Source organism: Zonotrichia leucophrys, chromosome 2 (genome assembly GCF_028769735.1).
Source record: "Zonotrichia leucophrys gambelii isolate GWCS_2022_RI chromosome 2, RI_Zleu_2.0, whole genome shotgun sequence".
Lineage (NCBI taxonomy): Eukaryota > Metazoa > Chordata > Aves > Passeriformes > Passerellidae > Zonotrichia > Zonotrichia leucophrys.
Window position 1 is genome coordinate 106,586,753 of NC_088171.1, and position 25,089 is coordinate 106,611,841.

Consider the following 25,089-nt stretch of genomic DNA (forward strand, 5'->3'; position numbering starts at 1 on the left):
ATTTTCAGTTGCACGTGGTCTCCTGTGACTTTTCTGTTTTCATATTTAGGTACAATAATTTGTCAGAACAGTTGAATACAGAAATACATACATAAATTATGCTCCTTTTTAATGGTCCTTTGAAAGTTTATCCCAGAAAGCACAGAGAAACAATAGTTTTTGATGCAGATGTCTGCCTATTGTTACACTTGTTTGTGGGCACAGAGGACACGCACCTCATATATGTGTGTGTGTGTGTATATATATGTATGTATGAATGAACCCAAGAATTTGTAATTATTATAACTGAATCTTAACAGTCTAATATAAGAATCATTACTAGAGCAGATGTAATTACAGCAGAAAAAGAAAAAGAAAGATGTCTAAACAGAGAAAAAAAAATCAATATTAATAACATTACAGTTAAAACTTAAAAGCTTCCTAGGTTTTTCTCCTTTTTTGGATATTATCTTTACCTTTCCCCTGCTCTGCTAGGTCCTGGAGTTGGTGGTTTCATTCCGGTGATGGTAGTTTGTGATGTTATGGTGAGCTGTAGCACCTGGAATTGGTCATTTAAGGGACTATGATGTTCATGTTAATGACTTCTTCTTCCCCCTAGGATCTGCATAATTCAGTTTTATACATTTGCTAACATGCTTTTACCTCTAACTCTTTTTTCACTGGTCTGCAGCTCCATATTACAACTGAACTAATTCTCATTTCAATTAGAAAAGCTGCTGTTAGAGATAAGCCATGTAAAACAAAATTGAGGGAGGTCAAGAAAAGTTTAAAAAGAGCAAACCTGGCAAGCCTCAGTTCCCAAGGCCCTGCAAACTCCATGCCTGTTACCATCATGGGAATACTGTGTTTTAGGGCTGCACATCTCTATTCTTTAGTCTTGGCACAATATTTAAGATTGCAAGATACTCGGACTGGTTGGGATTTGTTAGCTGCTTGGCAGAATGCATCTGCAGGGCAGGAGGCTGCATTCCTCTCACCTAGTATTTCATCACAGTGATTATTTCAAATGTCCTGAGTCATGTTGTTTTGTTCAAATATGAAGGCTACCTAAGATGAATTGCAGGAACAAATTAACTTATTGCATTTAAAAGTTGATCCAACCATTCTGTGTAAGTCACAAAAAAACCTTATCTGAGCCAGCACAGTTCAAGCACATCTATATATGGATGATTAAGAGAAATAGCACAAATTTTGGGTTAAAAAAAATTCCTTCAGAGATTATAATCTAAACCTCTACAATTTTTCTATGCAAATATGACATTAATTTCTATCTGCTTTAAAAAACAGCAATAAATAAACAAATACCCATTTAGAAATGTGAATAGACAGCAATATAAGTTTGCCTGCTGTATACGGAAATGGATAAATACATTTCAGCAGGTAAGACGGTCAATGGGTGTTTTGTAATTTCAGTGAACTGTGACATGGGATTCTGCCCCCATCTCAAAAACCTGTTTTTAAATTTGCCTGCCATATTCCAGACTCCAGAGCTCTTTACTGCAGGGTGTGCCACATAACTGCATCTGTGTAACTCAGAAGATATTGCATTGACAAATATGTTTCTGCAATAGCTTTTGTCATTTCCCATATGGCTGTATGTCAATAATGTCAATGCTTTTGCTTTCAATATCACCTGTATAAAAATCATTGATGAAGGTCCATGACATTTATTCTCTGATTGTAATTTACTTTTTTTTCTGAAGCTTTGCAAATGGTGGAGATCTTAGTATAATATCTTTGATTTCAGCTGTATCTGCATTGTCTTCTCTCCTTGGACATTTGCTTCCATTAACATTTAGTTATTTAAATATTTTTAAAATGTAAATAGGTTTCTATTTTTTTCTAGAAATAAATTATTTTATCCAAACTCTGAAAAAAAAGGTAATTTAAAATGTAAAATGGAGCAATCTTCAGCAGTTTCCCTTACAAATTTTGAAGCCTGATTTTACCCAGACAACAACTGTAATAAGCCTGACTACCATGAATAGCAAATTCTCTTTCTATTTTGCTAAAGGTATAGATGCTATTTACTACTCTAGTTCTCTCTGCATGATTTCAAAATCCTGGATCATTGCCTCTTAGATGACTGTGTATGTTTCTGCCTGTGACCTCCTGTGTGAGCCTGGGCAAGCCTTTTGTGCCAAAATATTTAAAAATAACTTCTCGGTTTGTCTTCCTTATGGATTTTTGCCTTGTAACTCAAAATGATGACACCAAGACAAAAACTACTTTTGAAACCATCAGCCTAAGGTTTTTGCACATCAGTTTTTGTCAGCAACATTCAATACCAGCACACAGTAAGAGAGCAGCTCTAAAACTTTTGTCTCTTTCTCAATCTTTGGACTCTTTATGTTGCTGAAATAATTCTTGATCTTGACTAAATCCTGCACTGTGCTGTGAACTGAGCTGGCAAGCTCAGACACCACCAGCAGTTCTGCTGTGCCAGCATGGACATCTGCATAGAGCAGCAAATCCAAATGCTTGCCTGGCTAAATCAGCTCCTGCTGACCTCTCTGGGACAGCCACTTTAGTGCTCTAGTCAGGATGAGGAGTGAATCTCCTGATTGTCTCCCCTTATGGCGCTCTTTTCTTATTGTGAAGGAATCCTGTACTGTGCCAACTGGATCCAGTTTGAACTAAGCTCAAAGAACTCCTCCAGGACAGACTCAATGAACTGTAGCTGCCAAGTGGTACTGAAAGATGCAGTACTTGCAAAAGTAGACAGCCTGTGTTGTGTTACTACTACCCCAGCTAGCTTAGACATCTCTAAAGTGCAGTGCAATCTTTGATGCACAAAAAATACCTTATAATAAGATGTCTGGCACAGCCATGTTTGCCCCAGTCTCCTGCCTGAAAAGTATCCAAAGTCTTGTGCCATGGCTCTTTCCTTTTGCCCTGTGTGTGTGTTCTCTCATCCAGTGAGAATCTGGGAAGTCTCACTATCTGCCCAGGACTTGCAGATGTTCTGCAGCACCTACAAATGGGCCACAAACCATCAGGAAATCCGAGGCCTGTCCACTGCAGTCCACTGTGGGATTCATGTATGTTTGCTTCCTCAAGCTATTTCAAGGACATGGTGAACCTGACCTTTTTTTGGGGTGCACAGTGCAAATTCATGGTACATAACATACACAATAAATGTGATACTTTCTAAGCATGCTGTATCTACTTGTGTCATCAGCTTGTACATGTCCAACAAGAGTGATACACCCTGGAGTGCCTGGGCTTGCCCATTCCCTGCCTGGCAGTATTAATCATTCCTAATCCAGCAGTCTGTACCACCTAGGAATATTCACTCCTAAAGGAATCCTTGTCTGCTTCTTGGTTTGATGCCCTTTGGCTCCTTCACAGCACTCAGGGTTGAGTAACTGGGCTTGTATCTTTCAATGAGAGTGGCACTGCTCATCTCATGTTGAAACACTTGAACAGCCACGGAGAAAACCTCTGGCATGTTTCAGAATGATTGTTGCTTATGTGCTTAGCCAAAGTTTGCACGCAAAATGCTAGGACATTATGAGCTGGATATTAATTTGAATCCAATGTATTATTGCTATTCAAACTGTCTTTTTATTAAAAAGAGGAATAGTGACAGATCTGAAAGGCATTTCTAAATTAATTCAGCAAACTGGGATTTTACTTCCAGCCTTGCCTTGTGTGCACAAGGAGTTTTAAATCTGGAAAGCACCAGAGCAGATCCATGAATGTGTCACTATGAAAGTGCACAGAAATACACACAGCCTTGATGCTGAGGTGGTATCTAATCCCCTAAATTTTAATCTTTATGAACAAAAAAGATCCTGCTCATTTCAAGCCAAAAATCTTATTCTTTCTGGCACTCCATAGACGAAGATTTCAATAACATAGCTTTGGAGAGATCTGCTACTTGAGACACTGAAATCAGTAAATCCTACCACACAGTGACAACTCCAAGGATTAGTTCATAGGACTGCATTGGGTTAATTCATACTGTCATGCCTTTCCAGAACATTTTCACCTTGTGTTATGAGCCCGATTTAATGATTTGGGAAGAACTTTTGTGTGATTCTTCAAGGAATACGATCCGGTTTTGTTGATTCCTGTGTTGTAGGACCTACTTTAATTTGAAGATGGAATATTGCAACATTTAAGGAAAACTAAGCTAATAGATGGACTTCAATTTTGTAATTTTCATGAACATTACAGTCTTCAAGTTGTATATTGCACTTTTAATTATTTTTTATTTACATTCTTCATGTTGAAGAAAATGCATTTAAAAAATCAGCAATAATTTTGATAAAACGTCTATAAACAAAAATATTTCCCATGTGGTTTACCATTTCCATTAATTTTTCCCTTGCTAAACTGTAGAATTAATAGTACATGGCCTGTTCCTTACTTCCATAATATTAAAAAAAATACAGGTGTATTTTACAAAAACTAGTTTATGAAAAAAGTACTTTGAGTTACTCTTTATTTTAGAATGTATTCCTGGAAATGAATAGGTGTAATTTTAGAAACAGCAAAAGTCACTTTGAAAATAAATCTTGCAGACTTATCAGGAAAACTGTACTAAGTATTTATGTGTCCCATAAACCTTTCAAATATAGAATGGGGAATTTACAAAACTGGACCTGAAAATGGAAAAGTTTATCTATTAATAGAAGTAGTTTACCCAACATGTTGGCAACTGTACTCATTCATCCTTCTTGGGAACTCTTACCTTGAATCTTTCTTTTTACTACACAGCCATTTTGCTGAGGCCTCCTGTGACATCCAACTTCATATCAAATTTGCTGGTATGAGCTGGTGTAAGGCCATGTAGCTGCTGGGAACCACAAGAGTGTCATTAACTTCCTTCACATGAACCTTTGAACTGATGGCTGGGCTAACGACCAGGGAATCAAAGAGAAGTTATCATTGCACTTCAATAAGTAGTAGAGAACAAATTCCACAAATTGCCACTAGTTTTTCAATGAGTTTGCTCTTTTCCTTCCTCTTTTCCATTTGTTCACAGCAAATTGATGACTTCTGTCACAGACATGAAAGGACAGGTCAAGGAAATCAATGAAAGGACAGGTCAAGGAAATCAATGAAAGGACAACAACTACCATGTAAGACCAATTTCTGTCCAGTATAAGCACCAGCATGCCATCTTCACTTAAGTGCCTTCCAACCTTCAAACAGCTTAACTTAAGCTTCTCTATGTTAGCATCTGTATGTCAGATGCTCATTTTTTTTTTTTTAACTCATTTTTTTTTTTTTTAATCTTTCCCCTCCCAGTCTTGGAATTTTGCTCTCTTCAAGTTATATTGCTTTAAGACAGCATTTACAGGTTGTGACTGTATGTTATCTTCATCTGTCATTTCCTTTTGCTTTCTCTGCTCACCCTCTGTATATGCTGATTTTATGACTCAGTCTGAAGTGAATTGTTTACCTATTTTCCATCTGCTTAGCCAGAGAGAAGCCTGTAAGCGTGTGTTCAAGTTTACAATCTTTTTAACCCTACACCTGGCTCTTAAATGCTAATGGATAGTGGTGCAGATAAATGAAACTGGCTGAGTCCATGAACAATCTAAACTTGATGGCTAGTGATGTTCTCTAAACAAAAAGGCATATTCAAATCAAAAAATACCATATCAATTTTCCCAGCCATTGTTAGTAAATTGTTGTATATAACTTTACTGTGAAAAGTGCTGTGGATCGCAAAACATACGTGTCACATGAGTGTGAGAACAATGCATGATATCTCCCATATGCTAGTGCAGGTAGGAAAATAGGAGATTATCCAGGGCTTGCTGTATTTTTTTTTCCACAGAACTTCTTGTAAGTGGAAGATTTGTGTGCATTTACTAAGATAGGAATAGCCCAGTGTAAGAAATCAGGACAAATTCAAGTTATCCTCCTAAGCCTAAGTAAATAGATTTGTTAAAAGGGTCACACCTCACCAGCACTGCACAGGAACCACAGAACTGCTCTCTATTTGGCATGGAAGTGTAAGATTCTCACTGTCTCATTCACATGAGCCATTCTGACCAGCTGAGCAGTGTTTGGCTATTTCTTTTCTGCCCCAAAAGCTTTGTCTGAGGACAACAGAAGCTGTTGTGGAGCAGAACTTTGAGAGTCCAGAGTCTGAAATGCCCCCCTGGGACCTTAGAGCTCACCCCATCCAGTAAAACTGATCTGGTAGATGAATTCCATCCTCACTTGGAGAGAGTGGAGGTCCTCAAAGGAAGGGAGTGAGACCTTGGGCTGAGGGTAAGGATGACACAGCCCAAGCAAGTTCAATAGGAGTCAACTCTGTGCATGTGAGAGAGAAACTACTTGCCTTGCTAGGTAAAAAAATTGAGTTATTGGCTGCAGCTCAGTTGGTTTGATTTCTCTGCCTTATGCTCTGCTGGTCAGAAAATCAGTCCACTAATTGAAAAGAAAGGATTTGGCGAAAGAACATATGCATACAACTGCATGATTATATACCCAAATCTATCACATCTCCTAATGAAGCTCCTGATAATTAACATGACCGAAACTAATTACTAACCAAAAAAAAAAAACCAAACCCAAACCAAACAAAAAAAAAAAGTGATTCATAAGAGCTGTAGCACTTTTAATTTTAAATTCTCCTCCATGAAGAATTTTTGTCGCATATTGTCTGTGTTACAGAAATCTGTAATTGTGCTCAAAACAACATAGCAAAAGTATTGTCCACTTAATTTTCGGTACTTTCATGAGTTTTAAATTTTCTATATTTTTCAAGTTACAACAATATAAATAAATAAATGAATAAATAAATAAATATTCCTAAACTACATCTGTTTGAATTTTCAGTTACATTTTTTGCCTGATCCTCAGCTGGAATAAACTGATATAGCACTGGAGTCTTCTCAGTTTATACTGCTGAAAGTCTGGCTTCCTATCACATTTAAACATAAGGTTCTATTTAAAAATTAAGAACTTGATGAGGCTATGGTCAGGCTAGGGCTGAGATTGAAGTAAATCTGAGGCAGTGTGTAAAAGCAACACTAACTAAACCTTTCTGTAACCTTTCTGGATACAAATCCCAGGAAAAAACACTGTCTTATTATTAGACATCAGATCAAAGCCAATTCTGGCAGAGAAAAATATGAAATTCAAATGCCAATCTAATTTAACCAATGGCTAAAAAAGCCTCTTAGGAAAAGCAGTCTACAAAGAAGTGGTTTCCATGAATAGCTGTTTGGAGTACTGTGGCAGAGTGTGGAGTGCTGTTTTCTCTTATTATGATGGCCAAAGTAGCAATAATAGCACCAATGTCAGCAAATAGAAAAACAGGATGTGAAAAATACAAGAGCTGACATTTTAGTTTTCCCCAGATGTTTGACTGACAAGTCATTGAGTACTGACCAAAGGGAGCGTGTGCTTCACAAAAAATCAGCCATTTTATCAACCAGACTTGTTTTCTTCTTTTTGAACTTTTATGTCCATGAGCAATTCTATTAAAAAGTACAGGAAGCCAATAATAAGAAGGAAATCCATTAAGAAACAAAACAATTAAGTGGATGGATTTTAATGTTGTCCATTAGAAAGTTTATTCAAGTTTAAAAAAAAAAAGATACATCATCCCCTGTAGTTAACATGAGTTATGGTCAAATATAGTTTGCTTAGTGAGTCTTAGCTATACCTTTAGCTGCCTAGACCAGAGTGTTCCTCTGGACTTATTCATTGGAACTGGATGACAAAGAAGTTGTGCCTCACTTCCACGGTTGCCCTAGCCCCAGGACACTCACTGAGTAAACATAAAAAGATCGAAATTGGGACAGACTGTCATGAGTTCTATGCACTGGCTAAGGATGACAGGTCATGTTTTTGCCTTGAAAATGTAATTTCCCTTCTCAGGAAAATGCAATTTGCCTTCCCATTGATGGGGAAAGTGTTGTAAAGTAGCAAACATTCACCTTCCCTCCTCATTTGGCTTTGCACTTCTCTGCAGTGAAAAAGCATGAAATACAAATCTGCCACAAAGCCATTTTAAAGTTTCTTGGCCCACAATCCCATCAAGCCATGAGTGCTTACTAGTAAGTTGTTTGTAGCCAGGACATTTCAAGAAAGACAAGAGTCAGGAAAGAAAGACAAAAGAGAAGAAGAAAATAGAAGAGCTGTGATAAGAATGCTCTTCAGATGTTGCAGTTTAACTTGAGGGCCCTTAGAAACTAAGAGTATTTACAGTGGTTTTCTATTATAAGACTATGTCAAGTTAACTTAGGAAGTAGAATGTGCAGTAAAATCTTAGTACATGAGATTGCTGTCTGGCTGAAGGAAAGACAGACTTTGTATTTGTATTTGGCTGTAGAATGATGCTAAGTAAATGGTAACAGCTAAACTACCATGCAACAAGCACATTTGCACAGTACAGCAACATTATACAGCCATCTAATTATGAAAAAGTTCAGAAAGTGTCAGCTGAAATACCTGAATCATGTGAGATGGTAGGACAGACAGTAAGAGAGGCTCCAGTTGGATAGATAAGAAGATCTAGAAGGCATAGTGCAGGGACATTCATAAAAAGATTGTCTATTAAGGAGGATGGTGTAATACTAGTGTGTAAATCCAGAAAGAAACAGGTGAAAGAAACAAGAAAAAATGAGCTCAAACCAAAGGACAGAACAAAAATGCAGTTCTGAATAACTGAGTTTGGGATTACACTCAGTAATGTAGCAATCTAAACTGTTTCTGCTGATAGAGCTGCATTTTAGACCTCAGTCCTAGCCTCTGTATGCCTCTCTTCCAGTTACAAAGAGGATAATTTATCTTTTTCAAAGTGACATGGTAGGGTCCTTAAATACTAAAGGAATTTCTGAGAGATGAGAAAGGTACTTTTGTCAGAAAATCAGAGACCAAGATGATCTTAAACAGAATGCTTCTTATTTAATGACATTCAGTGAGGACACTGGTCTTGCCAGCACATTGCGCCATTTTCCTATTAAAACAGAGTGCCTGCAAGTAACCTTATTTTACTCTAGGTTTATTGTTAAAAGCTGTTATTAAAACGAATGAAAGTTTACATATAGACACAAATTGAGTATTAGACATTCATAAGCATTTATGACAGGATGTGATAAATGCCTCATTTCCGTGATAAAAGTAGGGATCATTATCTGAGCTTGAAAGCTTCTGGTTGGGTATTTACACTCTAGGCTAGAGACATGCTTACCTGGTGAAAATTTAGTCTGTGGGAGAGTCTTCCTGCAAAGTATTGAGTCTCCCCTCAAGATTATCAAGACTGGCTTAAACATAAATGCTGGATAGGAAATATTAATGGGGTAACAAGATGCACAATTTATTCTATAATGATCACTGAGCAGAGACTCAGGACTATCTAATCTGAGAGACTTTCTGGCTACCTGGCAGGATATTGATTCATTATTATCACAAAAACAAAGAGCAAATTCCCATAACACCACGTGAGGCAACGTGGGATGGTAAAGTAGGAGCTAAATATTACCACTAATTGCTCAGTGAGCAATAAAAAATGTTACTCACTGGGACAATCTATTGATGGTTTCATTTTCACTGGAGGTTTAGAACATAACATACATTTAACAGCAGTACAAGATGAGATATGCTGTACTGCATAAATCAATAAGAGAGTGAAACAGAAGTTACATCAGCAAGGCTAATTTTCAACAAACATTCTTGACTTGAAATTTTAAATGAACATTATTTAAAATAGAAAGAATGATCTATATTCATAGTAGCGTAAATGCCTAATGTATATAATAATGTAATGCAATCTGCTTATATTATAGTGATACAGACCCAGTAACATTTTCAGTTGCCTACATTTATTCAATAAAGCGTTCAACATAGTCAACTAACGAAGTTTACTCCTTGCAGATAGGAATAAATAAGGAAAGCAAACCTTAAAAAGGCTGAAGGAAAATGGAGGAAATGCTTTACTGGGAAGAAAAAAGGGCATATAGCTGGAGAAGAATGTTTTTTGCAGAGGGGCACTGTCTCATAAATGCTGATTGCAGAGAGCTGCCCGCTAATAAATTCTTACCTGTTTTTCTGGAATGTGTAATTACAAAAAAAAGAAAAAAGATGACATGAGGGGAAGATGAAGTATTATGTCATTAATTATTGATAGTGACCTTTTTAGAGGATGAAGTTCTACATTAGATAAGGTGAGCCAAACTCAGTGAAGTCACAAAATAACTTGAGTTTTCCAACTGCTAGTGCCAGGCCATGCTGTTATCATCACCTCCATATACACACCCACACTACTGCTCTGGCTGCTTTCTCATGCAAACATTATCTCTGGCTTTGCGTAGCTCCAGGGCTCTCTGCATAAAATTTTTGGATAATTCTGCATGAACTTTTTATAGGAATCAAGTTATTGAGCACATGTGCTGGGAACGCCCCTATAAACATTTTTTCCAACCACCTTGAGTCAAAGGCAAAAATTGCCATTGCATTTTTCATAATACCTGCCCACATATTTAGAGAGATCCCTAGAGATTTTTCAAGAAAATCTAAAATCTCTCGAAATCTCTCTAAATCTCAAATCTCTAGAAATAGAGATCAATATCTCTATTCATCTCTATTTCTAGAAAACACACTGAATTAAAAAGAAAAACAAACCCATGTTTGGCATAAGTGGTTTACAAAAGTATATAAAATCCACCTAGAAAACCAACAAAATGTTTTTAAATCTAGGTATACATTAAGGAAAATGGACACAATTTTATCAGGGAAAAGGCAGGAGAATTTCTCCCTCTCTTTTTCTTTCTGATAGACTAATTTTGTGAATGTTTGCAAAGCTTCCTGGTTTTAGCTTTAGGAAACTAGATTGAAGAACATGTAATTATTTTACTAAACCATTAGGTCCTTGCTCGTGTAAGATGTGTTTTCTCATGTGATGCTTACTAATAAATCAATGCTCTCTTTTTGAGAATAAATGCTCCCTTGTGAGCACCAAACAGCTCATAAGAATCTCCTCTTCAAAGTGAGATTGCAAAAGATCTCCTGGAGCTTGGTTCCTTACCTGAACCACCCAAAAAAGTGGGCAAGCCTTTCTAAGCCTGCTTGCTCTAGACTTCCATCAGATACTTCGAGATCTCTGTTTGTAAAAAGTGACATACTCCAGGATATATTTGGAATGTAACTGTTTTTCAACAAATAGTTTGAAATGACCAGTGGCTGTCCTATCTGATACCATGGCATTTTGGTTAATGGAACATTTGTTTGTATTCAAACCTCTTGTATTTCTTATGAAGGGCAATCTATTTGATGAAGTGAAATAATGTACATATTCAATAAGAAGTCACAGTTAGAAAAGGGGAATATTTTTAAGGTGCTCTAGAAGAGAAAAGAATTTTTGAAATCTGACATGTGAATTGACAGCATGCTACATTTATGAAAGTCAACTTTTATTATGGAGGACACAAAAATCATCTCCCAGAGATATGTCTTTATGGTGTACTAAAGGCATGGCCAAACAAACAAGGGTGGTGAGATCTTCTTGTAGGTAAAATCAATAGCTTGAGGCTGGTGTTTCCTGAAACAGTACACCAGGGATCTCTCTTGCCACTGCTCAGAGGCATGTAGCAAAGCTTTCAGAAAGTTATGAAATGCTTTGCAACTCACATGAATCACTCTTAAACTATTGTAAGCACTTGTATCTACCCATATCTTTTGTCTGAATCCCTCAAATTGTTTTAAGAGGAATGAACACTGGATGTGTGAGCATGTGTAGGACTGGAAATGTAAATAGGTACAAAACTTAGGTACAATGCCATTAATCAGTGCAAATCCTGATGCAGATGACATGATTCTTAGGCCTCCTTCTCCCTCCCCAGCCTTCCCCCTCACCCCCCAGCTCCTGTGTTATCCAAAGTCTGTGCCAAACAGCTCCAAAAAGACAGGAGACTCATTGTCTGCCCTGGATGAGCAGGAACACCCATTTCACAAGGAGCTGCGAGCACTGACTGTGCATTGCAGGAGGGTGGCCCAGACTGCAGGGTTTCCAGCAGCCTCAGAGCAATGAAGACAGCGAGAGGAGCTGTCATTTCTGTGATTTCACGCATGATCTCATTGAGGCCCTGCAGAGAGCAGCAGGGCATACCTGGTGTGGAGATTCATCTCCTTGTGGGGGGATGTCCCTGCTCGTGGAGGAAGCTTGGACAGCTTAACTTTACTCCCTGTATGTGACATGGCAGGTCAGGGGTTATCAGTGAATCATGGTTGTTTGGGTTGGAAGGAGCCTTAATAATCTTAATAGTTTTCCAAGCCCCCCCCTGACCTGGGCAGGGTGACCTCCCACTAGGAGGACGCTCAGGGCCCCATCCAGCCTGGCTTTGAACACTCCCAGCAATGGGGCATCACCAGTGTAACGTGTTGTGGGCAGATTATGAGGGTGGCATGCTCCGAGACCTCTTCTCGGTCTGTCACGAATACTGACCCGCGCACTCACCGGGGAACGGGAGGCTCAGAGCGCTCCAGTTCAGCCGGGGCGGCACCTCTGGGCATGCCCGCGGAGCTGGGCGCTCGGGCACACACCTGGGGCAATCCCGCCATCCCGGAGACCCTTCCCCCGTCCCGTCCCGCCCCGTCCAGGGCACCGCACGCCCCGGGGGACGGGGCTGCGCCTCGTCCCGCCCCAGCCCGCACCGCGCAGCGTAGCGCAGACAGGACGCGAGAGAGGTGCAGGCAGCCCCCAGCCTGCTCCCGCTCCTTCTCCTTCTCCGTCTCAGTCGCTGTTCCTTCTCCTGCCTGCTCCCGCCCGCGCCCGGCCGCGGCAGTGCCCCCCGGGGCGGCGAGGGCCGGGCCCGCCTCAGGATGGCCGCGCCGCCGGGCCCCGCGCTGCTGTGGGCGCTGCTGCCGCCGCTGCTCGCCCTGGGCGCCGCGCAGCCGGGCCCCGGCGGGGCGCAGCCGGGGCTCAGCCTCCACCCGCCCTACTTCAACCTGGCGGCGGCCGCCCGCATCTGGGCCACGGCCACCTGCGGCGAGGCGGCGGGCGGCGGCGGGCGGCCGCAGCTCTTCTGCAAGCTAGTGGGGGGCCCTGCCGCCGCCCCGCTGGGACGCGCCATCCAGGTAACCGGGCATCCCCGGGGCGTGTGTGGGGCTGTGTGGCTTTTTGCGGGGGGGGGGTCTGATGTGGCCCTGCTGTGCGCGGTCTCGTTTCCTCCTGGCTGAGCGTGTGCCGCGGGCATGGCAAGGGGAGCGTGCACCGGCGGGAGCCCCGGCAGGGAGGCTCCGGGCGGGATGGGGGGAAGCGGACAGCGCACCTGCCCTCAGGTGTCCCGGCACCTCCTGGAGGCACACATCGCACGGGTGCGGCTGCTGCCGGCCGTGTGTGAGCTGCTCGGGCACCTGGAGTGCCCCGGGGCGCTGTTTTGTGGCCGTGGTCTGCGGTGAGCAGCGAGATCACCGGGGTTAAACCAGCCAGCCCGGGGGAGCGCATGGGACGGGGCTTCGCTGGCAGCTGCCGACTGGACAGCGGGCATCTCTCTGCAGGCGGTGGGAAAAAGAGATCTGGCTTTAGTCAAGTATTTTGTGGTGTTTTGGAAGCGCTAAATGTGAGGCTTATCGTTTGTGCCTTGCATTGCTTGTGGGAGGGAGCCAGAGACTTCTTGGGACTCTGACAGGGAGTATAAGCGCAGAGGGCAGCAAGGAGCATGCTGTTCTTTCCTAGCATAGCTCAAGATTACTACACACGTTTTGTGCCAGTCACAAGAAAGATAACTGCAAAACTTCTGAAAAAGGATTAATGGAGATATATCTTTCCTGTGGAAGAAACATGTATTTCCACATTCATTAGAGGATAAGGAAGGAGTAACAAATGCACCAAACTGTTTTTCTGTGGTAGATGCTTGATATCTGTTTGATCGGAGCTTTGTTAAAAGAAGGGACTTTCCTAAAGCCTCAGACCTTCCAAAGTTATTTTAATTGTATTCTCTCTTGGTGGGAGGAGAATCAGAAAGAAACTGCAATTTGAAAGGGATTTTGAAAGCTTAAAGGTCCACTGTCTGACTTTAGGCAATACAGAAAGCATACAAGTAAATTCTTAGCATCTTGGAGGAAGAGCTAGTGTTTCAAAGTCTTATGTGTGTTTTATAGTGAAATAACTCTTAAGATACGGTTTCAGAAGGGGTTGCAATGGATAACAGAGCTGTTCCTCTCATTTTTTAATGAGAATAGGCACTCAAGAGAGGGGGAAAGGACAAAGAAGGTGCAGCATGTGTATTGCCATGTGCCAGAAGGGAGCGTGCACCATCATGCAACCTGTCCTCCAGGTCACTTGGCAGCCACAGACAGCACTGTGCTTTGCTCTGGACTTCCTTCCCTCTGCCATAATTCCCTGCCTCACAATGAAATCTTCTTATATCTCTCTCTCTTTATATTACCTTATATCTCTGTAATGCATTCAGTCATAAAAAAAGCTCAAAGTACTTTGGAGATGGCTGAGTAGTATGCACTTCTAGCAGAAGGGAAACTGGGACACGTTTTACATGCTTAAACTGAGGATACAAAAAAAAGGTTGTGATGATCAGGAAACTGCTTGGTTTGCTGTTTCTAACACACCTCTAAAGTTTAGGCTCCCATCCTTCCATACTGAATGCAGCACCCATGTTTAAAGTTGCCTGAAACAACCATGCCAGCAGGTAAATTGTAAACCCAGCAATCTCTCAGCAACTCCCTACAGCCCAATGCTGCAATGAAATCTCAAACTGACATGCCTTGAAATATCAGAAATCACAGGGCAATAAAAATCAGCCAAAGCAAACATCAGATAAACTTGTCAAGCAAGCGGAACGAAGCCTGCGTGCTGCCTCTGATGGTTTTTGTAGTTGTTTCATTTATATGCTAACACTCAACTGGAAATGAGGGTTTGCTATGTAAAGGAAGAGGGAGGCTATAAAGGGGGGAGTTGTTCTTCTTAAAAGTTTGACTTGCAGGTCCTGGGTTAGAGGGCTGTTATGGTTCATGCCCAAATAAAGTTCCCAGAAGGACTACTGATGGCTCAGCCCTGGCACAAGGAAGCATATTGTGCCTCTCAGAGCGTTTGTGTAAGGACAGATACTTGCAGCATCTCTTTCCACTTTTAACAAAGCCCCATTGAGATACATAACATGAATGCTTCTGTGGTTTACCAGTAGTTGTTGTGGTTCAAGAAGTGCTGGAAAGTCTTTCAAAAGGCCAGGGAAATCCAGACAAATCCAGACATGGAAAATGCACAATGTGTGTATTTGCAAGCAACTTCACCTTTCAAGTTCAAAGACACTGTAAATAACAGTATTTCTTATTTCGTGGAAAATTGGAGAGAATTGCATTAAACTTTTACAGAACATGAGCTTACATAGAAGGATTTAAAATCAGGAATTTAAAATCAAGTGGGTTTCTTGAGAGTCGTGAGGGAAGGTCATGTGGCTTTTACAAAGCAATAGGTGTAATAGCCTCTGTGTTGAGCTGGTTCAAGTTCAAGTGATGCCGCACACGTGAGTCACTCTCTTTTGGACTCTACAATGCTGGATTGCAGGAGTTGCTCTATGAGTAGGGAAATTGGAAAGGAGGTGCAGAATGTGATCCTCTTTCTGGCAAAGGGAGCAGACAGTTCTGTTGCCAGTGCTATCTGAAAATAAGGCAAAGAGCAAGAGCAGCCCCAGCATAATTTCCGTTGGTCTGCCATTGGTTATTCTCATTTGGCTTGTCATTTAGTGATGTGTCTTTTATGAAGCCTGTTATATCCAGCAAATCCAGAAGGAGCATTTGGATGTTGTTTAGAGGTGGTCAGTGGGATGGCTGCTCCCTTAGTGGGCTGCTCAGCCAAGGCTCTTAAGGCAGTGCTGGACAAACACTGTGGAAAGAGGTGGGTTTCCCTTATGTAGCACACTGGCGTGTAGGAAATGGCTTAATGAGAACAGTGTTGAGTGAAGAAATGCACAACAGTATAAAATATTTCAGCAGCTGATAGATAAGTGGCATGCCTGGTTTTGCCTGCCAGTCTGTCCACAGTGGTGTGCGGGCGTGAGTTAAAGTCTAACTGCATACCTGTCCTGCCCTGCCAGTGGTACAGAGCTGCTGGGTATGAAAAAGTGAACAAATCCTTCATTGTTGTCACTTTCTGTAACTTACAGACAGGACATTTTCATCCCTGTGTGTCCCTGGTCCACGCTAGCATATTTCAGCAAACTCTTTCATGCTGTTCCAGGTCTCTCCTTTGCTCAGGAGAAGCAGGGGAAAGGAGGGTAGCAAGGTCACCAGCAAATGCACACCTGCCTGTCTTATGAACTGCAGCCAAAATCAAACCAAGTTTCAAGGCTCAGTCTACTAGAATGGAGACGTGTCCTGTAACAACCAGGCAGAGCACGATGTGCCTGAGATACTGCCAGTGAGAAGGAAGGAAGGCTGCTCTGTCCAATAATTTTTTTTCTTTCATTTTTGTTTTGCTGCCTAGTTGGCAGGGTTGCTGGAATGTAATTTAAATAACTGAAACTCCAGCTGTTGCAATGAAATTCTTTGAATTATGTGCCCAAAAAGAGAAAGATGGTATCTTGAGTTCAGATCAAGTGATCTGGTATACTGAAATCACATAAGTGCATGTAAATTAAACTCTTGTGTTTAATACTCCCCATTGTTTTCTTCTCATTCAACCTTTCTTTGAGGTTGTTTCCAGATCAGAGCTGAAACTGCCGTAACAGCAACTGTTTCCTGTGTACTTCCAGCCTGATCTTTGTGAATGTAATTTAGATCTAAAGACTAGGTTTCAAGCTCATTATAAAGCTATTTAGGGAAGTTTGCCCTGTTGTAACATATATGTCAGAACTCAGGTATGCATTTGTCAGGGAGGATGCTCTGATGTGGTAGTAACTGCAGTTGCTGTGCATAGATTGATTTCTCAGGGTATGGATTTTTGCAGATAGTGACATGATGTTCTTTGTCATCGCTGCAGAAACTGGCAGCGTTGCCTGTAGCTAACACAGGCTGATGTGTATCTGCTGCAGCAAACCACCTGAATCAGACAGAATCTGCCCTATTGGAGTTTGTATTAAAGTCAGCCAAACCATCTTCTCTAACAGAGCTGGAGGAGAATCGTGTTATAACATGACCCCAGCTGTAGTTAACCAACTCGTGTGTGTGAGTATTTGGTGTCTCTGAATCGTCAAGAGTTAACCCCCAGCCAGATTGGCATCAGCTGTGCTAATGATAGCCATGTCTTCTGGAAACTGCATCATATTCTGGGCTTTCTGGAAGAGCAGGATGAGGGTGGAACTACTGCTAGATGCAGATGCTGAAATCACTGCTATTGATACAGAAATATTCAATTCAGTGAACATCTATTTCAGTTTCAAACATAAATTTTCTATTCAGTGGACATATTTGAAAGGCACAGGATGATTTATTCGTATCAGATGAGATAGATTAAGTATTTTCCAATCCGTTAGTAACTATGGTAGATGTTAAATAAATTCTGCTAAACATCTTGAACTCACCAAGCTTGCAAGACTGCACCCAGCAAGAGTGTGAGAGCTCTTCTGTTACTTCTCTGTAAAAAGTGGACAAATACGATTGCTCCAGTTACTTTACACTGGTTAGTCTGACAAACAAAACAATGGCACTTATATAGGAGTCTGTTAATTCTTAAAAGGTAGGAATGTGCTTCATGCCCAGCAGTGCAGATTGTGGAAACAACAAAAGATTTGTCACATGCTTTCGATGATAACATATGCTTAGTTTACAAGGTAACATTTGCCCCATTCCCTTTATTTTAAACAGAAGTCCAACACAGTGTCAGCAACTCACAGACTGATGGATTAAGCAGCGGTCCTACTGAAGTAGCCATGGGGGGTGTACTGCCATTCAATGAAAATGTTATTTTTCTACAAAGATCTGTAGCTGGCACAGTTTAACATTTTCACTGATTATCTCCACCTAGAGTTGGAAAAAGAAGTGAATGGGACACTGAAAAGGTCCCTTAATAGCTAATTTCAGCAGTTCAGCACTAATCTTAGTGGACTGTAAAATGTGTTTTCTTGGAGATAAAAATAGATTGTGGGGTGAGCCAAGACATGAAATCAAAAGACAATTAAGTTTCCTGAAGTTGATTCATCATTATTGTACAAAGAGCTTAAGAGACTCTCAAAGGGCATCTCTGGATTGTGGCTTTAGTTGTGGACTGGAAATTGGGCAGTAACTTCTTGAAATGAAGGTACAATGGCATTCTTTAAAGGGAACAGTCTGTTGCATTTTCCACCAGTACATATTGTTTAGAAAACTCGGATTCAGAATGTATCTTAATGGCATGAAAAAAATGAAAACAGTGTTATAAAATTCTAATACCAAACCTATAGCCAAGTAACAGAGCTTTTTTTGTTATGGTTTTATTTATACCAGGCAATGTGCATATGTGTTCATGGTGCTTTAGAAGAATCGAGGATAATTTGTTTGTTGTTCCCAATCCAGTTCTAAGAATCTTTATTTCACTAATTTTCTGCAGATTTCCTGCAGACACCACTGTAGAAATAATATAGGTAATTTCATCAAAATGTCAATAAGTTAATAAAAGATTTACTGTAGTTCCCTTATTGAGATTTCTGAAGCTTTAGTTTGTAACATAAAAGTTAATGTGTTTCAGTGTGTAATTTAATTACTAGGGGAATAATATCTACATTAAAAATTATGGTATATAAAGGAACAAAATTTACCCACATTTTTAGTCGACACCCGAGTTCAGAATCTCCATTAACAACCACGTGCTATCAATGTGTAAGATGTTGTCTGAGACCATGTTTTTGATTGATTGTGTTTCAGGGCCAGTTTTGTGATTATTGCAATGCTGCTGATCCCAGCAAAGCTCACCCAATAACCAATGCCATTGATGGCACTGAGAGCTGGTGGCAGAGTCCCCCTCTTTCCATGGGCTTGAACTACAATGAAGTCAACGTCACCTTAGATCTGGGGCAGGTGAGTGTGCCTGAGCTGTGGGGTGAGCTGTGATCATTTCTTGCACTTGTGCATATGCTTTGCAGTTGGGAGAGATGTTTGAGCTGGTGATTTTTGCTTCCTGACGTCACTTCCAGCTTTTTTGTCTGGTTTATGTTCTGTATTATTTTACCAAGGTGACTGTACACTGTATAAAGTGATTGTTTTCCTTTAGGAATTTTGATGATGGAGGTTCTTACCACTGATGGTCATACAGATGTAGTGATAGTGTACTTTCTTTCACAGACACTGTAACTCATTAATTTGAAGTGCATGGGGGACCTCTCAGTTGAAACTCGAACTCTACCTTCTGTTTAATATTCCCCTTTTCCACGAGCTTAGAGAGAGAGAGAGAGGCTTCATGATCTCTGTGCATGCACGCATTTTGAGAATAATGTTTGGAATCTGCTTTTGCCTCAGGGGTCCTTCTGGTTTCTCTGTCATCCAGCAAGATCTTCAAGATAGACAGAAGAATACTGATAAGGTGGTCTAAAAGGGAAGGGACAGCAAAACCAGTGTAATATGAATTAGTAATGAGACAGTAACAAGAACACCCATATTTCCCCTGCAAGCAATAGGCAAGTAGCTAAGAGTGATGCCTCTGTATCTGTTTTTTAAGCCACAGGGATGGATTCTCATCTGCCATGACTGAGTGTTGATCCAGTGAAGTTAGTTACACTGTGAAGCAAATTCACACAACATGAAAACACGTGTTTATAAATATATGTGTGGGCCTGCAAAATATATGTATCCACATGCATATGTATTTTGGACTGCAGTAATTGTTTATTGACTGATCATACAGGACAGGATTTTTTGAGTAGACTTTCAGTTTAGTTGACAGCAAGGTTGGGGATAACTAAGAAAGTATTTGTCTGTGAGACTTTACTGCCATTTTGCTGGGGATTCAGGTGCAACTTATTTTACATCTTGTCTTACATGGTGTTGTAATACTCTTGTTCCTCCCACGGGTGGAATGGTTCTCATTTTGAGGATATCCTCAGTCAGTGTTTCTGTATCCAGTAGAGCTGCAGTGCAGAAAGGCCATACTAAGCTTATTTTCCTGCTGTGCACTTGTTACCTTCCTTGGAGGACCTCCTGACACACACCTTACTTTTTATGTGCTGGTTAAAGTTCTGGGAAACTTCTTTCCTTGAGAGGAGGGATATGAGCTAAGTGTCCTCTTTTCATGGGACTCCTTGGGCACCAGCAGCTATGTGCTAAGATTTCTGTAGTTGTTAAAGGATTTCTTAGAGTGAGATTGCATGTTTCTCAATACTCTGGTACTACTTGGAAAGATGGCTCTGAATCCCCTTTCTTGGAAGTGAAGGTAATCAAAGGCAAAGGTGAAAATCACTCCATGTCCTGTGATCAGGAATGAATAATTTTAGCTGGTGGATACATGAGGGTTTGGTAAGATTCATATGATTTTTTTCCCCCACTTCACAGACTTTCATCATTTAACTTTTTTCATCCAGTTAAACCTTAACCTCAGGATTTGTTTAAACTTGAGATTCACTTTTGACATTTTGCTTAGTATTTTCACTCCCAAATTTATCCAGTAGCACACAATACTAATAATAATGAAGAACATTAAGTACTGTCACAGAGTAAGTCTACAAAAGTGAACAGGTAAGCACTGAGATCCCAATTCACCTTACCTTATTTCCTGGTCCTAAATATTAAGAGTTTGTTGTGTCTTAAAGATGCAGGCTTTCTTAGTAATTAACAGAGACAATTTTTCAGAGTGCAATTCCCCCTCAACTGAGCTGAGATTAAGGTTTTGGATTTTAAGGAAAAACAAATCCTAAAGTTAGATGTGTATCTAAATACAGAACAGAAAAGATAACAGGGATTTAGTTTTCCTCACTAATTATTTGCCCTTTTTTGTTTGCTTTTTGTTTTGTTTTGGTGTGGTTTTTTGTTTTGTTTCTTTTTAATACAAGTTAAGTTTTTCTGCACACAAAAAATGGAGAAGTTTTTTGTTGCACAGAACACGACAAACATGTACAAATGCGTGCAGGGAAGCAATGACTGACTGTAAGTTGGTCATCAAGCATCCACAATTAGAGGAAGCAGGACATAGTGTGAAGTCAAAAGCTTTTATTTTCTGCATTCCTGCCATTATATCTTTATGATTGAAAGCAGAGTCCCAATGGAGCCTCCTACCATGGTCACACAACAATATTTAATTGAATAGCTGCACCATGATGGAAGTTTTAGTGCTCACTACAGTGAAGTTGGAACAGAACACCCACCTGGTGCTGCTTCTGTTTCACAAAGGCTTGGGTGATTTTGAAAGTCAAAATGCCTTCAGGCTGTTAAATCTGTTTGCAAGAAGAATGCTCATTTTACTGTACTTCATAATATGAGAAAAAGCAAAACCTGAAAGCAAACCCCCTGCTTTACTTCCCTTTCTGACTTTCTGTACTATAGTTACATTTCTAATCAATCACAGTCCTTCCGAATAACAATTATAATGTTGATCCCTGAGGCACTCTCTCCTTTCTGTTAACATACCTGCTTACACTGTGGCTATTCCTGACTTGTTTGAAATATTTGGATCAAATGAAATCTCAGTTATTCCTCTAATTGGTTATGGTTTTCCCAATGTAGTTTTTAACTGCTTTTAAACTTCTGAATCCAGTATGTCTGAATGAATTTCATTGCCCTTCCCCTGACTCTTTGGATTGCCTAATTTCAACAGGTGTGTCCTCATCTTTGGTTTGCTTAATGCTCAGCAGATATTACAGTAACACTGCCTCAGGTATTTTTCTGAACTCCCTCTTCAGAAGAAATGAAAGTTCAGGATAGCGTGATAGCGTATGATGAAAAAGAAATGTCCAACTACAAAAAGTAGTTCAAAGAAGTATAGCCCATATATTTTATTGTTGCTTTTTGTTATGTATAATTTTTTTTATTTTTGCTGTGCATTTTACAATAATATAATGCTGAAAGACTCAGACTCAGTGGAATTTTGAGCACTAATATGTTGAATAGTTTTTATGTAGTGATACTGTTAGTCACTGTTGTAAATTAAAAGTACACAGTGGAATGCAATGTCCAAATTAGTACTTTTATTAGGGATGGAGGGCAACTCAACCATAAATATAAGCTAAGTGGTGTGGCCTGTGGAGGACTTTATGCTTTTATGTTTTCTACCAGTTAAAGCAAATAAACATTTTGTAAATAGCGTCACAGTTTGGCACATCTTCTGAGTTGCTTTTATATGGTAGAGGGCTAACTTTTATATTTGGTAGCATGTCTTTGATTTACAAACAATATTTGTTGCTTGTAATATTATTAAGCTTTGGCTAAATTGTTGAGAACTAAAACCAATTGTTCTTAACTTAAAAAAGACTGACGTGGTAACTTAAAATGTTTCTGAAGTTACAGTTAATTTAAGTGTCATTCTGTAAAATACAATGTTCTGTGCTCACTTCTGTAGGGAGAAACTCTCAAGGTGATGGGAGATTTATCACAAACTGCATTGAACTGTGCTCCCAAAAATAGTCATTGCACTCATTGTGCTTGGCTTTTGAATACTTTGTATTGTTGCTGACCCTGAAATCAAACCCAGCTCTAGCCTGAAATTGCATAACCTCTATAATAACACTGGGAAGTCCTACAGATTAGGACATGAGAGCCACTGCACAAGGCTTCTGCAGTGCTGCCGAGCTGTGCCTCGGTGACACAAAGCCCTTCGTCTGGAACCCCTCCACAGCTCTGAATCCACAGCAGCACCAAGCCCTCCTCTGCTGTCTTGGTTCACACTGGGGAGAAAACGGACTTGTAAGCCTGGGGAAGGTGCAATACTGTCCCTACAATACCCAAAAATGGGGATGCTAACAGCACAGAAGTGTTCCTTTGTATTAGAGAACTCTGGTTCTGAGTATTTCAGTTTGTGCAGGAAGCTGATTTGGGATCGTGCTGCAGAACAGTATGCTTTGAAGTTCGTTGTGATTTTTGGCTCAAACCACAGGAAGGTGCATCTATTTGTGAACTCTAGAGTAACATAACTTCATTTGATGAAGTAACATCTGTCTGATAGAATCATCCTAAAGTTGGATCACATATTTAATTTAATACATGTTTCATTTATTCGTAGGTTACACCACAAGCAACTCATTCAGAATTGAGCTACCAGCCTTAATAAGGGAAATACCTTAAAATACATTCTTTCTTGATCATATGTTTTCCTTTAAGTTGTAGTCAAGGTGTTGTGTTTTCTAAAACTTTAATTAAGGACCTTTTCAATGGCTCAGCATTTTTTTCTTGTGTTTGCATTAGTTGCTCGTCAGTGCTTTTAAAATGCATTTCTGATACTAATTTGATATTATTCTGAAAATATACCAGAGAAAACCTCACAAGTCTTGTTCTCCTTTCCTTTTCTGACTCTGTCTTCCTTTGGCTTTTCTTCAGCATCCTTTTAGGAAGGTCTTGGTTCCCACTCACTGATCTCACTTCCTTCCCTTCATGTCTGTACTTCTACTTCCCCCTTCTTCCTTTCTATGCTCATTCCTACATGTTACTTTAATTTTGTGATATGTTGTTCAACTGAACTGTTGTTCAGTTTTAACCAGTATAGTAAAAGCAGAACCTCTGCTGGTTGCCTCTAATCCTTTGCACTTCCCTGGGTTTCTTCCCAGTGTTGACAGTCCTACTGTGTTCCTTCTACTTTGGACTGCAGCCCTCCTAAGGAGACATTTTTCTTCTGGACAACTGAGGGCTGAATCATACAACAAATTGTCTCCCATATCAATAGCTTCAGTGTTCTGTGAAGAAATAGGCCATATGTAAGAAATAATTATGAGCATTGAGTTGGTCTTTGTCCAAATCCTAATGGAAAAGTGGCTGCATGAAAACTTTCAGTAAAACAATTGAGACTCATTGATGTAGCAGCCTGCAGCCTTGGCAAAAAGACCAAAGACTGGTTGAATGTGGAGAAAGGACTATCATTTTGTCTCTGGATGCAGTTCTTCCTTCTAGAGCCCATGCTATATAGGGAGAGCTTCTTCCTTCTGGTCCTGCCATCAACTGGGTCAGAACAAAGATCTCCAGATGTGTCTATGAGGCCTTTTCAGAGACACTGACTATCTAACTAAAGACATTTTTCAGCATCAATGGCTGATTAAAAGAAAGCATAATGTGAATGCAGCATAGCCAGGGATAACTGAACAGCATTGGAAATCCTGTGCTTATTCCTGGCTTCTTCACCCCAGACTAGGAGGCTGGACCAAAAAGAATGACTTCAGCATGCCTGCAGTGGGAGCCTCTGCAGGCACTGTCACTGTTTGTGCAGTGCAGTCATTGCTGTGTCTGTGTGCACTCAGTTAAGCTGCATGGAACACACTCAGGAGGTCTGATGCCTCTCAGGTACTACCCACACATGATTTTCTCTGCCCCTCTGCTACAGCTATTTTTCCACATACCCAGAAGAGTAGCTGACAACTCCAGAACTGCTGACCCACCTCTCTCTCTAGTTGGCATTTTTTTGTATTGTCATTTATGTTACAAAATACATGGTGGGGAATTGACAAATACTGGCTGTCAGGAGTGCTTTATACAGTACCTGGGTCTGCCAGGGTGCCTCAAGTCCTACTGAGATGTTTGAATGAAAGGACTACTTCCCTCTTTGCAGCATCAGGAAATCAAAGCCTTTAATTTTAGCCAGAGTTTGCAGGATTTTTATTTCATTTGAGCAGATTGCTGCTTTTGTGGCTTGGTCTCTGAGAGGAAACAATGCTCAAGACCTTTTGGCTTCATTACACCAAGAGACCAGTGGGCATGCACACACCAACCCAATACAGTCAGTGTGTTCTGGAGCAGGTGCTGATCACAGTTCACACTCCTTGAAGCCCTTTCCTGCATCAGCCTCCCTTTGAAAAGTTTAATTTTTGTACTGAGTCATATTGGATTTCTGTCTCTTCTGAGCAATCTGCAACATCAACCACATTATTCAAGATAATGACAAAACCTACAATGACAACCAAACCATGCTGAGGGAAGTTTTGGTGGTGCAGCTGTATCTGCCAAACCCAGTCTGAGGAAATTTCACCCTGCTGGAAACAGATTTAAATTAAATGAAGAAAGATTGCTGTGATATCTTTTTGAAATGCATCCAAAGATCTACAGAACGCCTCAGATAGATGG

The 25,089-nt window shown here is 40.5% G+C and overlaps 1 protein-coding gene across 6 annotated transcripts in view; it reads left to right on the top strand.

Annotated features, from left to right (window-relative positions):
* The first annotated feature begins 12,792 nt into the window (after window positions 1-12,792).
* The window catches only part of LAMA3 (laminin subunit alpha 3), a 106,234-nt gene continuing 93,937 nt past the window's right edge, over window positions 12,793-25,089 (top strand). For 5 of the 6 annotated variants that reach the window (XM_064705978.1, XM_064705979.1, XM_064705980.1 and 2 more), the window contains exons 1-2: window positions 12,917-13,047; window positions 18,766-18,918. In XM_064705978.1, the coding sequence (XP_064562048.1) occupies window positions 18,871-18,918 (48 nt within the window). In that variant the 5' untranslated portion in view covers window positions 12,917-13,047; window positions 18,766-18,870. Of the gene's footprint in view, window positions 13,048-18,765; window positions 18,919-25,089 lie in introns of all 6 variants that reach the window. The other variant, XM_064705977.1, reaches the window with a different exon arrangement.